We start from the raw sequence: 13,910 nt of genomic DNA, 5'->3' as shown, positions 1-13,910 counted from the left end.
TACTAGCTTTTGTTGGTTTGACAGACACGTTACAAAATATCAAGATAAGGTAATCCACAGGGTTCGCTGGTGCCTAAAGCCGGCTGTGTGTGTGTGTATATATATATATATGTGTGTGTGTGTGTGTGTGTGTGTGTGTGTGTGTATTTAGATGTATACATGTATATGGTGGAATGAATGAGGCGGTATCTGTGTTAAATTGATGCCACAGCTGTTAGAGATGATTACCCCATGCACAACTGAAAAAAGGGTCTGTTATCATTTGCAGTAATTACTGAGCGATTCAGAGATATGGATATTAGCCAGTAATGAAGACTTTCCTCATTGCAGCTAATGTGTGTTTCTGCAATCATACTACACGGTCCTTTTTGCTGCAGTCTTACTGCTCAGGGCTGAACCTTTTTCTGAATCCCTGACAACATTTCAGTGTTACAGAATTGTTAGTTGTTTTCATTGTTTCTTATTATAATGTTTCTGACCCATAATCACAGTCTTCTGAACGAATCAGAGGAAAGTTAAAATAAATCTCTTCTGTAAAAACTCAGGGCATTCACTACTTTTTCATGTTTTCTTTTCTTTTTCTTTTTTTTTTTTTTTTGCTGGCTACGCCTAGCTAAATAGACTGTCTCATGTAAATACCTCAGCTCTAATACAAAAAGTAGACAAAATTAAACAGATCATAAATGTTGATTGCAAAGTAAGGACAGTCACTTCAAAGAGGTGTAGAAATAAACAGAGCGTGAGATTTTGGATGTAGATTCTTATAGATAATAATTACAACCATACAGAATATTATATTCATAAAGTAGCAGAAAGTATTCTAAAAATTAAGACAACATGAGAATGGAGAAAGGAGATTTTTCCAATAGGGATGACTGCAAGTAGGGGGTATAGAAAATTGGCAAGAGAGGGCTGGAATTTACTAGAGAAAACTGGCAAAAGAACCAAGGTGCTGGGAGAAAATAACAAGAGAGGCGAAGGTACAAGGTCAAGAAGACATTTGGACTGAAGACTAGGATTTATCTTCTCTACCAGGGATTAATATCAGAGTATAGGCAAAGAGAAAGGGATGGGGGAATTCTAAATGAAAGACCAGCTCATCTCTAGTAGAGTTTGAGTTGAATCTAGAATAAAATCTGTTTTTAAAAAGAGATAATTAGTAGGGTATATAAAATATTGCATAATAACTGTTAAGAATCAAGCTGAAAAGGCTGGAGAAATTTCGGAAGAGAGACTGTCAAAGCAATTTACAAGAGAAAATATGTTTGAGAGTGCAATGAGTTGGCAGATTTTTAAAATTCCTTAAAGAGTGCTCTCTCAGAAATATTGGGTGAGTAAATGGCTGTAAATGAGGAAATTATACTTTTTAGCTGGAACACAGGATCTGAATTGCCTAGACATAGTAAGACTTTATTAAGTTTAATTCTGTTGACTGCCAAAAAAGCTATTACTAGAAAATGGAAAGCAAAGTCTAAACCACCTGTCTTTGAAGTACTGAATATTATAAAAGAGATAAAAGAACTGGAAGAGGGCTCTTTAGAAAAGGGAAGGAGTAAATTACATAGAAATAAGTGGAAATTGTGGAAATGACCTGCAGAGTAATATTCAGGAGGAGGAGGAGTGATGTTTAAGGAAAGGCAGGAATTCAGCAATTTATGTAATGTTGGACTAATGATACTTAACAATGAAAGAAAGGGTGTGTGATGTATAATGTATATAAATAGAAAAACATGTTAATATGGTTTGTCTATGTCTTAAGTGATAATTTGATAAAGGCGTTCAAAAAAATGAGGTCTATTTTTAGTTATATCTGAGAGCCTACAGTGTAAGAGGACAGCTGAACAGACTAGCAAGTCACTTCGGTGCAGAGAGAGAGGCATCCCAAGCAGAAGCAGTGAATGCACAGGTCATTAAAGGGACAACAATCCCAGAGTCTAAAATTCTGACCTAAAGAAACTTGTCTTGATACCTCCCAGTTGTCACCACCCACTTACCACATCATCATTAACCCTGCTCCTGGTTTCAATTTACTTTATACAGCCCTGTTTTCATTCCCTCTAGTGAACACAATTAACAATATTCAGTTCCTGTGAAAGCTTTCAGCACCGGATCACTGGGAAACAATAAGGTTATTACATTTTTTGTGTGTGTTTGTGTTGGGGGTGTTTAGGCAAGACTCTCTGTGTTTACTTTAATGAACTCATCAAAAAGCTTATATTAAGTGTGCAATTATTTATTTCCTTTATTTATTCTGCATAGTGAAACTGCGAGTAGTGTAGTAAAAAGAGTACAGTTTAATGAATTCCTACTAAATCTTAGCAGTCTGTTGACGTGTTCCCCTTACTCCATGGTAAAGAAATCTCAGAATTAGTATGTATAACTATCATAGGTTTCTATGCTGTACAGCACCCATTGTGACAGTAAATTTTGCACTTGATAGTTTAAAATGAATCTATTGCTTGCGTCACATATTTGTTTTTTTACAGCAGGTCAGAAAACCATTACACTTGCCTAGTATTCAGAGATAATAAAAAAAGAAAACGTATAAAAAAAAGAAAAAAGAAGACTGCTTCTACTACTGTTCGAAACTTGCATCATTCTGATGCTTTCTACTGAGCAAGTGGCAGTCATGCATAACATCATAGCACTTAGCTAGCATTCAGAAATCCACCCAAAATAAAATACGAACTGAAATGGACAAAAAACTCTGTTTACTAACGTTTACTTTGCATTGCTCATATGCTTTCCTGCAGGATAGTAGCAATTGAGGTCATAAAATTCCTGACAGGTTACTTTTCTCTGAGGATAAAAAACACAGGTGAAACTAATGACTGATACAATGAGAGCTGTTGCAATTTGAGATGGGACTTGACTAAGACCATTGAAACTTCCTGTAAGCATTCCTCACCAAACCCCTGCGGCAAAAGCTGGGACATGTTCAGAAAGCCAGACTGAAAATTTAAACAAAGACCAGAATCAAAACAAAAAAAATCTCTGTGACTGTCCCTTTAATTGATAATCTGAAATATTATAGAAAGAAGGGATAGAAGAATGGTTAATAGCTGCTTCACATAATAACATTAACAGAAGCTGAAAGTCATAAGCATATCTTATCTATAGATGTGGAGTGATATAACAAGTAGATAGCTATATAGCTATATGTCTATATCACAAGGAATTAATACACTTTAAAATGGAAACACTTTTACATAAAGAGAGCAGAAGTTAATAAGCATGTGAGGATGCAGAAGTGAGTAAAAAGAGAGAGAGAGAGAGAGAGAGAGGAATGGTTGACAAATACACCTTGCAACAAGGATTCCAAATGCATGCAGATGCTTTCACTGCAGCATGTCAAGGGACATATCATAATAATAATAATTTAACAAAATGTGATATAATTTTTCCAGCACCAGATACAATTATGGAAGGCAATAAGCAATCAAACAGATATCAGAACTGTCAGTGTACTATAAAATGACTAAAGTTTGGAAAGATACATATAAGATTGTGAAGTCCAGGTTTTGATTCCTTCAGCCTCTATTTGCCTACTGTGTGATTTAAAGCAAGTCACTTATCCAGACAACGATTTTGGTCTGATTCTGAAAAGAAAGTCCAGGAGGGACAGTGTTCTACCCCTTCTAACAGATGCAAATAAAATAAATAATTTAAATGTATAAAGAAAGACCCCCCCCCACACACATACACAAAATGCAGTATAAATTCAAGGAAGGCTGATACAAATGCTATATATGTCAGGCTGTTTTCATGTGCTGAAAACTTGTGAGCATCTATATGTAATTTGGGAAAACTGAAATCTGTACTGTAGTTTTCCAGCTTAATGGTTTCTTGCTGCAAACGCATATCAGGTATCTAATTAAAAAGATCCCTCATGACAAACAAATCAATGATCATCAGACCTAAATTGTAACATTAACAGATTTCACATGACTTCAGGGTTACATGCCTTTTACTCAAAATTTTCTCAACATTTGGAGCTTTGATCAAAATGCGTCAGTCTTGAAATTAATGCCATCATACTAAGTACAAACCAGTGCCACTAACTGTTAACATGCGGCAGTAATGGACATTGTATAACATGTTATATGGCTTTCTTTGTCTTAGTTTTCATATGCAGGATCTGGGCACATAAGTACTAACCACAAATTTGTTTTCTCCAAGATGACATGATACAAAATAGAAAATGTAAAGCACAGACAGCAGTGGGTTGGCTGCTGTACTGATTCCATTCAGCAGTGCTTCCTGGCATACTAGAAGGTTAATTCAGGTGATAAAGACTCTGATATGAGGGACTGAAGTGCATGGAAGTGCATGATGATGGAAGTTCTATTTCTAGTTTGATTGTGAAACTACTTTTTTCATTAAACTTGACTGACATGTAAAGCAAACAAAGACATAAAGCTTTTGAATTAAGTACTGATATTGTCAACTAGTTGTAAAATCTCACACATCTTAATTCTGAAGTAAGTTCTGTGGCTTATGTGTGATTGTTATTGAACTGACATTTGAATGCAATATAAACTTTAACAAAAAAGTTAAAGGTTCATAAGATGTCATTCAATAATTGATTCTGCTTCAGTGATGGAAGACATCTCAATCAGCTCTGCTGTCTTTTAGTCTGAGACCCTAAATCCTAATTATTATTATTATTTATTTGTTGTGACAGACACAACACAGGAAAAGCACATAAATGAAGATGGTCCTGAGCAGATGAAGTCTGGTACTCCAGCCATGATCATGGGTGCATCTCTTACTCCGCTGGCCCTGCCCAGGAAAACTGAGAGTGTAGCCTCTGTCACCAGCCAGTGTAGCTTCAGCAGCACTATTGTCCACGTAGGAGACAAGAAACTGCCAGAGTTGGGTATGGAATAAGATCTATACAGGTTTTAAATCTTTTGACTTTATGACTGATCAGTTGTTTTGGCCTAATTTCTATCAGTAGAAATCTGCATTTGTTTTAAATATTGATTTCTTAACACTGGGTGATAGTTTATAGGAGTTCAAAGAACTTGATGATTATCAACATTTACATCTTCAAAGACATTCTTGCAGCAACATATATCATTCCAGTAAGGCATACATTATGTCTCAAGAAGCAATAAGACATGCCTGTCCATTCAGAAAAATGGACCATTTGCTTACTTTTGTTATGTGTAGACTGGACATTGCCAGTTGCCAACTGTTGTATTCTACTGTGTTCTTATTGTGGTTATGTACAGGAGAGAAGTGACTGCAGGGATAGTCTTTTACTTGTTTATTGGACTGACAACTGATAGGACTATAAATACAAGAGAAAAAATAGAAGAAAAAACATTTGATAGCATTCAGTCTGATTCCAGTGATTAATGGGGGAAGGAACCACAAAACAAATCAGATCAATATCTTACTTGTATTTACATAAATATTTGCACAAATCATGTAGTTGTTTCTGCATTCATCAGACAGACATTTATTACTAATTTTTGTGTGAGTGAGCAAATGGTTTGCTTCGGTACTAGGTGCAGCCTATACAATACAATTTCATATTATGTACCACTCCTAGATAATTCTTTCATATGCACCATGGTCCAGTGTACAGATGTGTATGCTGATGAGAAAGCATAACATCAAATGTGCAGATGCATTGTGGGACAAAGGATTAGGAAGGTGGGACACATGGACACTTCTTATATGCTAACCATGCAACAAATGATATGCTAACCATGTAACAAATGTCATCACCATCAGTATGTCATTGTAGAACTCATGCTATTTTTCCTCAGCAATAATTAGATACACCAACCAGTTTTGCTGAACTACATTGGCATCATTATGATCCTGATGATATCAGTAAGAATGTTGCAAAATGATGTCATTGTGCAAACCATTATAATGTTTTATTTAAGAGTTTCTGATGTCGATGACCTCCATATTCATCCCTCAGAGTCTTCTTAATGCTTTTGAAGGCATGAGCTATGGAAATGCATGACCAAATGTCTCCTTTGGTTTTGCCATCAGCTATAAGTCTTCACAAAAGGTGCTTCTTGGTGCCATCTGTGAAGATGCTAAAAGGTTACATCAGATGGATCTCCTGTGATCTCATATCTTTTTTAAAAAAATACTAAAAATGGCTGTTTCTTGTGCCTACCCTTCTATCCAGTGCCCCAAGCAAATATAGAACTAGAATCTTCTTATCAAATGTCTCTATATCCTGTCATGAACAAGTTCTAGCTTGTAGTTGGACAGTTTAAATAATCATTAAATCTTTTGGTTTAAATTCACCTCTCCTTAAGCATCATGCATTTGATCCTGATCAACACGAGGTTGTTCCAAGAGTTTTTATACTTACAGCTATATTTATGCATTTTCCACGTCTTGCCTTCCCACCTGATCTTTCACCTTATACTCTTTCTTTTGTTTTTTGGCACATTCAGGTGCTGCCTGATTTTTATCTATTTCTGGGTTGATTTCTTGTCCCACTTGACACCAATATGCTTCTGCTAAACTAAGCAGGGAAGTCATCGTAGACTTATTCTCCTCATGTTTTAAACGCTCACTACATTTGGGCCTTTTGAGGTCAGCAGATATGTGTGCAGTCCTATGATTACAGATATATACATGTAATCAATTTCTAGGAGGATAATTCCTTCAGAACAGGGAATATATAGTCTTGGTATAAACTGATTTTTATAAATCATTTGATGGGCATGAAGCATCTTTCTTGTTTTCCTATCCAACCGATCCAACACCTTCTGGGGCCAGTAAGTCACTCCAAAACTGTAAGTTAGGATAGGAAGAGGAAATTGGTTTATAGCTTGGACTTTGTTCCTAGATGTCAGTGCTGTTTTCAGTATTAATTTAGTCTTTTAAAATATTCCGTACTAAGCTTTATTCACATTTGTTCATGTTTTATTGTTGACCCTTCATCAATTCCCAAATGCTTGTACATTCCCTCTTGCTCAAGATCTTTTATATCACATTCCTGTCCCAGGCTGATGTTTTCTAGGTACTGCAGATTTCCTGCTTTGAAGGTTGCTTCTGCACATTTATCAAGACCAAATGACATTCTTATATCATCTGAAAAAGTATTGACCACTTGCAGTTGTGCTTTTGGTTCCTCATATAATGAACTATACAGTTTTAATCATCCATAAATAGAAGATGAGAAGTCTTTACAATTTGTTGTTTTCTGGAAGTCAAATTGTAGACATGACCTAATCTATTAAATAGACAGCTTAATGGGGTTAAAGGCAAGACAAAAGAACAGCGGTGACAAAGAGTCACCTTGGAATATCGCCCTTTGAATTTTTATCCCTGGAATAATAAATTGTCCTTTATCATGGTTTAATTACAAACTGGTTTGCCGTTGTTTCATGGTCACTGTAATATTATCAATCAGTGTAGGGTGTGATGATATGAAGTAGTCCCATCTGTGTCAGGGAGAGTAGGGCAGTGCATCTCTAACATATGCCAGCATAGCTAGCTGGAGTTTTGTAAATAATTTTATTTCATTGACTATCACACTGATTTTTACAGATGCTTGTGTTAAAATTTATTTGTAAAGTTGCTTATGTCAAAAATGCATCAACAGTGGGTCCTGTTGGACAGAAAAAGAGATATATATGTATGTCAGATAGTATTATTATAACTGATTAAATGTATATGTTTTAACATAGAATTCTCAAATGGAAGAGGTTATAATCAGCCCATTTAATTTTAAAAAATAGGTTGAAAATTAAATGGGTTGGTTTAGGTCACAAAGATTTTATCTTTCAGGTCTGATTACAGCAAGAGACAAAAATGTCTGAGAAAAAACAGGACTAGGAATATTACAGTATTGTCCTTAGGGTGAACTAATCGATACCCTGGAAGGGTGGTAGTTTTTGAAATTGTTTTATAATTTTCAGATGCTACAACAATTCTTAGCAAAGCGATGGATGTGTATTGTATCAGAGTCAGGTGACCAGATGTGATGCCATTCTATAACAAGCACTGAAATTTTTTTTTCAGATATTACTGAGATATATGCCAGAACTCTCATAGTAGCACTTTAGAACCTAACAAGAAAGATCTCTCACAAATATCTCACACAACCTCACACCTCATCTTGCATTGCTGTAGTAAGCAACTCAGCACTTATCATCTTGCCTTGCTGTAGTAAGTAACTAGGCAACAGTAATTGTTTAGTCAGTCAGGAAAATATAGTGAGATTAGTTAAGTATTGTTTTTCTGCATCTGTGTGAATCTTTTCAACTGTGTTATTTTTTTATATCTCCTGTGATTGAAACGTTGGTGTTTATTGTAACTAGATATTCAGTATGCTCATGTTTTCTATTTTATTATTTATTATTAAATACTTTTATACCTTTCATTGTTTGTGGCTGGTCTTTTAGAGGATACTTTTAACATCTTGAGAGTAGTTGTGCTTGTTTTAGTGACACTGTGACCACTCCTGAAAGCCTTGCTGCTTTGGTCACACCCTACCATTTGTATTAGTATTAATTTTACACAGTATAATTGGGTACCCTTTGTAAGACCATTAGGTAGCTGACTGGTGGCAGCATGATTACCTCAGAGTCTGGGCAAAAAGGGGCACAGCTTGTAAATCTGTGCCAGCTTTTCCCAGGCATGTATGTGTATGTGAAACTCAAGTATCCAAGTGTGTGTGCCAGCTACTGGGAAAAGGGACTTCAAAGTGGTCAGTGGAGTTTTGTGTGGGTCTGGAGAGGGTAGGAGTGTTCATCCCCAGGTCTGGAGTGTGCTGCCTGTGTGCTCTTAAGGGAAATTGTGCTTGGTGCAGGGAGCTGCATCTGAAAATACTCTGTGAATCCATCTTTGCTCTTTGTGACCTTCCCTTACCGGAGTCAGTGATTGCTGGCCTGGAGTAGAGACGTATCACAGGGTGTATCTTATGCATTTTTAAGCACACTTTTATCCATGAATGTGGGATACTGTCAAATGCTTTTTTGTAGTCTATCCATGCCATGCTTAGATTCTTTGCCTTTTTACAGTTCTCCATTATGACTTTATTTAACAAAAATAACACTTTGTTCTATATGACATTCTTTTGTTACCCTTTTGTTATATTGCCATAATTGAGTTTTCTTCTAAATGACTATAAACTTTGTCAGCATCAATTCTAGTTTATAGTTTATATGTCGTTGGAAGGCAAGTTACTGGATGGCTTTCAGATTCACTCTTAAGTAGAGTATTGTTTTTCCTGTTGTTAACCAGGTTGATGTCTGATCAGGGTGTGCAAATAAATAGTTCTTATTCATGGCTAAATCTTCACGTAAAGATGCTAATACTTTTAGCCAGAAGTTAGGTACTGCATCTGGGCCTGGGATTTTCCAGTTAGGAGTTTTTCTTAACTTTGTTTCAATTTCTTTGGCCATTACTTCATCCCATTTCATATCCTGTACATTTGAACTTTTTATTCTTTCTTTTACTACTTCTATCCATTCAGCATCTTTTTTAAGTTCCACGGGATATTCATCAATATTTCTCCAAAATGTACATGTTTCTTCTTTTTTGGGTGGTTTTCCAATTTCTTTTACCTTGTTTCCCAAGTCTCTATAAAACTTTTTTGGGTTATCAACAAATTGCTTATTTTGTACTTTTTCTTTATATTTATCTGGATATCCTCTACATTTTTTTTTTGTATGTGTTGATATTTTTAGTTTATTATTTACGATAGTGCATGATAAAGCGTGATCTGTTTGCATTGCTTTTATCATGTCTATCTTTTTGAGTTTTTCTGTAGATGTGTTCCATCTTCTGTAATCTTATAACAGTGATACTTAAATCTTTATAGTTTTCTTTATTTGATGCTTCCACAATTTAATTTGATTTCTCCCCTTCCTTTCCCTTACTGCCCTTTGTTTTTATGGTAAGACTTTATCTGTTATTAATTTAGCTGCACGATAATATGTCTTATTTACTTCTGTTATATCACTTGAATTTCTATGAAAAGTCCTAATTACTGTGTTCATTTTTTTATCAAAGTTCTAACTCTGAGCTTTATGACTTTTTATAGTCTATTTATTTCATTGATCTTAGTATGTCAGTCTCTCTCTATTAAAGCAAGCAAGTCTTTTACATTATTTTCTTCTAAACACAAATACATTTTATAATTTACCCTGTGGTTTTCTAATCATCCTACTAGGGAGAAAGCAAACTTTGATACTGGGGCCAATCACTTTAAGGAAACAGGATACTAGAGATTGCATTTGGTGAGATGCTTATGATCAAACGGTAGAAATTCCAAAGCATGATTTAGGGTTCCCATCCTTCTATGTTTTTGACTCCATCTGTCAAAAAACAACTTACAATATTAATATTAATAGTAATATTAATATTGATATTGATATTAATATTAATACACAGTATTAACACCAATGTTACTTGTTATGAGAATTACAGCATGCAATATTAATATCATTAATTGATATTAATTTCAATATACAGTATTAATACCACTGTTATTTGTTCTAATGAGAAAACCTCTGTATATTGCAACTCAAATGCAACCATGTATATTTTTTGTATTACTGTATTGTTCTCATTTCTTGAATATGAGTGGTTTGTGCTTATACATCCATCACTGCCAGTAGTATAATGTAATGCGAATGAAACTCTGCATACTGTACATTACAGTGTGAATGCAACCCTGTACTTTATATGTAAATCTAAATTTTGTATTACTCCTTTTGGCTTAGCAGAGATGATTGCTATCTTTGAATATTGTACGTATCTTATGTGTATATATTTATCATTTGGAGCTTTTCTCCCAAGTTTCCAATGGAAAGGGATTTTAATGTCCAGTTAGACTTTCCTGGTAATCAAAAACAATAAATAAATAAATAAATATGGCCTGCTGGGCATTTTACCTACTGGGTGGCCACTGGTGTGTCTGAAAATGATGTGTCAAAAATTCTATCCCGTGCCATTAAGGCAGCAAACTTCAGGGAATGTTTTTGCTGTTGGGGAGATTCAGTTTGCTGAGAACAGCAGAGAAGCCTTGGAGTTGAAAACATATTTTGTGGAGGATGAATAAAAAGTAGAACAATCCAGAGAATGCAAAGGGAACAACCTCTATAAGGTGGTGCAGGTGTCTTTGTTTCCCACAGAAAATGTGTGTTTTATTTATATGGAGAGGATGATAAATTCCTATTTTTAGATAAACTCCACATCCACTGCTCACTGTTCTTGTTAAATGGGTGGTGATTGTGAGAAGTTAGTTCTTTGTTAGACGTCTGAGTACACTCATATGACTGATTATACTAAAAATCGGACATTTCCTTAATCAGCCAATCTCTTTGTGAAATAATGCTTATTCATGTTATTTATTATCCCTGTGTGTCTTCATCACTGATTGTTGTTTTTTAAATCATTTTACCTCTATTTAATGTGAATCGTAAAGTTCTACAAGTTCAAATAATGCCCCTATTTTTCTTCCTTTCCTTTTCTTCAGACTGTTTTTTTGCAAGGCAGCACAGCGGTACTGTGGTTAACATTGCTGTCACATAGTGCTTTGCTGCCTAGTTTAGTTCTCAGATGGTTACCTTATGTAAAGAGTCTGCACATCTCTTCTGTGCTTATATGAGTTTTTATTGGGTTCTTGGTTGCCTACTACATCCCAAAGATATTATACATGTATTAGTGATTTGTAAAATTGATTGTAGATATGAAAGAGTGTATAAGTGCATCCAGTGAGGAGTTGGCACATTATTTATGGTCATTCACCTTGCACCCACTGGGTGCTGGGGAAGATAATGTATGAAGTTTTCAACAGTAATTTGTCTGATTGGAAACACTGCAAAGGAGATATCAGTAAAATTTTGTTTCAGCAAACATTGACTTTTTGCAACTTTCTTCCACAGTGACTCTTCTGTCAATGGCTATATTTCACAAATACTTTTTTATAATTTACCCTGAGGTCTTCCAAGGAAAAGGTAGCTTAGATGGGACTTTAAAACTGACTGATGGAATATGCTGTTGACAAACATTGCATTAAAGTTCTCCATCTACAAATGCAGATGAATACCTATGTTGCATTAAAAAATGGTGTGCTGGTGTTATTGCTACAACATTTTCTGAATTAGATTAGCTGTGGAATAAGGAATGGCTGGCATACAGCAACAACAAGTTTATAGTTTCTAGGCATGCTGTCCAGGAGTCCATTAAGGAGCCTAACCCAAATTCCCAATTGCTCCAAAAGATTGTATGGTTAAGAAACTTTCCTAGTGTCTCACAGCAGGTAATTGAATTTGGAAGAATTCTAACCATGCACCCTTGCCACAGGAAGTATCTCATTAATAAGTCAGGGCTTTTGCCTTCTGCACTAACTACCAGAGAAACAGTTTTAACTAAATGCAGAACTACATTACAATCCAATCTTCTAGAGAAGATTGTATTACAGTAATATGCAACAATGTTTACATAATGGATGCTGAAGATCAGATGGTTTTGATTATCGCTCCAAATAATGCAGACTATATGACCAAATAAATGTCAATCTCTTTGTTGGAGGCTCTAAAGAAGGTACTACAAAAATATATTACTACAATGCAACATGTTTAGGCTATATTGTATAACACTGACCCAGTAATGAATTAATTTATTCTTTAGTGCAATGAATAAATCAAAACAATTAAAGCAGCAGCTTTTGTTCAATAACCTACAAGTCATACAAAGATCAAAAGTATTACTGTAGACGACATACTTTAGAGGGGGGGGGGATAAATGCTTGTAGGTCGCCAACATCTCATGTTTGACCACCCTATGTCTTCTCTGTCATCAAGAATAGCTATTAGTACAGGTATGGTCTTCTTAATGCCTGATAAAGCTATATTGTTGCACTATGTACATCCAGAGTCAACAGAAATGGACTGTGGGCAAATGGGCTTCTAAGCAGGGCAATGAATCAGGCTACCTACAACCATAACAATACCCATTACTTGGCTATCCCTCTCCAATTGCCATAAGCACTATTCAAAGCTGTCAGTGCACATATTATTTTCTTTTTTACTTTTACAATTATCACAGAGATTTGGATTTCATTTAAAAACATTCATTTTAAATTTTACTGAAAAAAAACACTGACAGCCATTGTCTAAACAAAAGAAAATACTCTCACATTGAAAACAGATACAACATTAAAAATAGTAAACTTTTCATCCCTTGAAGTTCACATTTAGTGAAAATGCATCTAGCAAACCATTGGACTACAAGAGATGTGCTGGGATTCATACTCAAATAGCATATAGTGAAGTAGTAATTATCAGCTATGTAAAGGGTACAGGAATTCAGAAGACACATATATAATGCATTTGCAGCCCATAAGTACTGCCTGGTAAAGTAACGTGGCCAGAGTCACAGAAGGCAAATGAAGGCTGAAGAAATCAAACCATATACTACAGGAAGTGGTTCTTTAACAGCTCTTACCTTACTGATCTGCACTAAGGGTTAGACAAACTGTTGTAGCCCACAGTGCATTCCATACCTGTGTGTCTGCAAAAAACAAGCTAAATTAAAAAGGTATCCATAGTTAAAATACTACCATTAAACTCATACATTTCATGCTGTCCAAATTATTCACTACTAGATAATAAATGCATTGTCAACATTCAATAAAACAAGGAAACCAAAGATCACATCCAAAGAACATTGCTCATGTGATGATGTTCTTGTTTGCTACATTCAGTTCCCGTCCTTTACACCATCTCTGGTCCTGCCCATATTTCCAGTTGTTCCAAAGCACTGTTTGGTTAAAGGACTTACCCCAGGACAGGGCAGAAATATGTAGCTAAACTAGAGATGCTCTGCACATTTGGAGACAGAACAGAGCAGACTTAGCATAAATCAATTAAAAAGTTAACAGAACACTAGCTTTTGCATCAGCATGCATTTTG

General features: G+C 35.3%; 1 protein-coding gene across 3 annotated transcripts in view; it reads left to right on the top strand.

Moving 5' to 3' along the window:
- Positions 1 to 13,910, top strand: part of LOC122799310 (period circadian protein homolog 1-like) — a 439,191-nt gene that overhangs the window by 293,334 nt on the left and 131,947 nt on the right. For 2 of the 3 annotated variants that reach the window (XM_044068277.1, XM_044068276.1), the window contains exon 17: positions 4,685 to 4,879. The exons of the other annotated variant lie outside the window; for it this stretch is intronic. In XM_044068277.1, coding sequence (XP_043924212.1) covers positions 4,685 to 4,879 — 195 coding nt within the window. The remainder of the gene's footprint in view (positions 1 to 4,684; positions 4,880 to 13,910) is intronic. 3 annotated transcript variants of the gene reach the window in all.

Source organism: Protopterus annectens, chromosome 4.part0 (assembly GCF_019279795.1).
Source record: "Protopterus annectens isolate FY-2018-M chromosome 4.part0, PAN1.0, whole genome shotgun sequence".
Lineage (NCBI taxonomy): Eukaryota > Metazoa > Chordata > Ceratodontiformes > Protopteridae > Protopterus > Protopterus annectens.
Note: the sequence above shows the minus strand (reverse complement) of the source record. Positions and strands in the feature narration are given on the sequence as shown.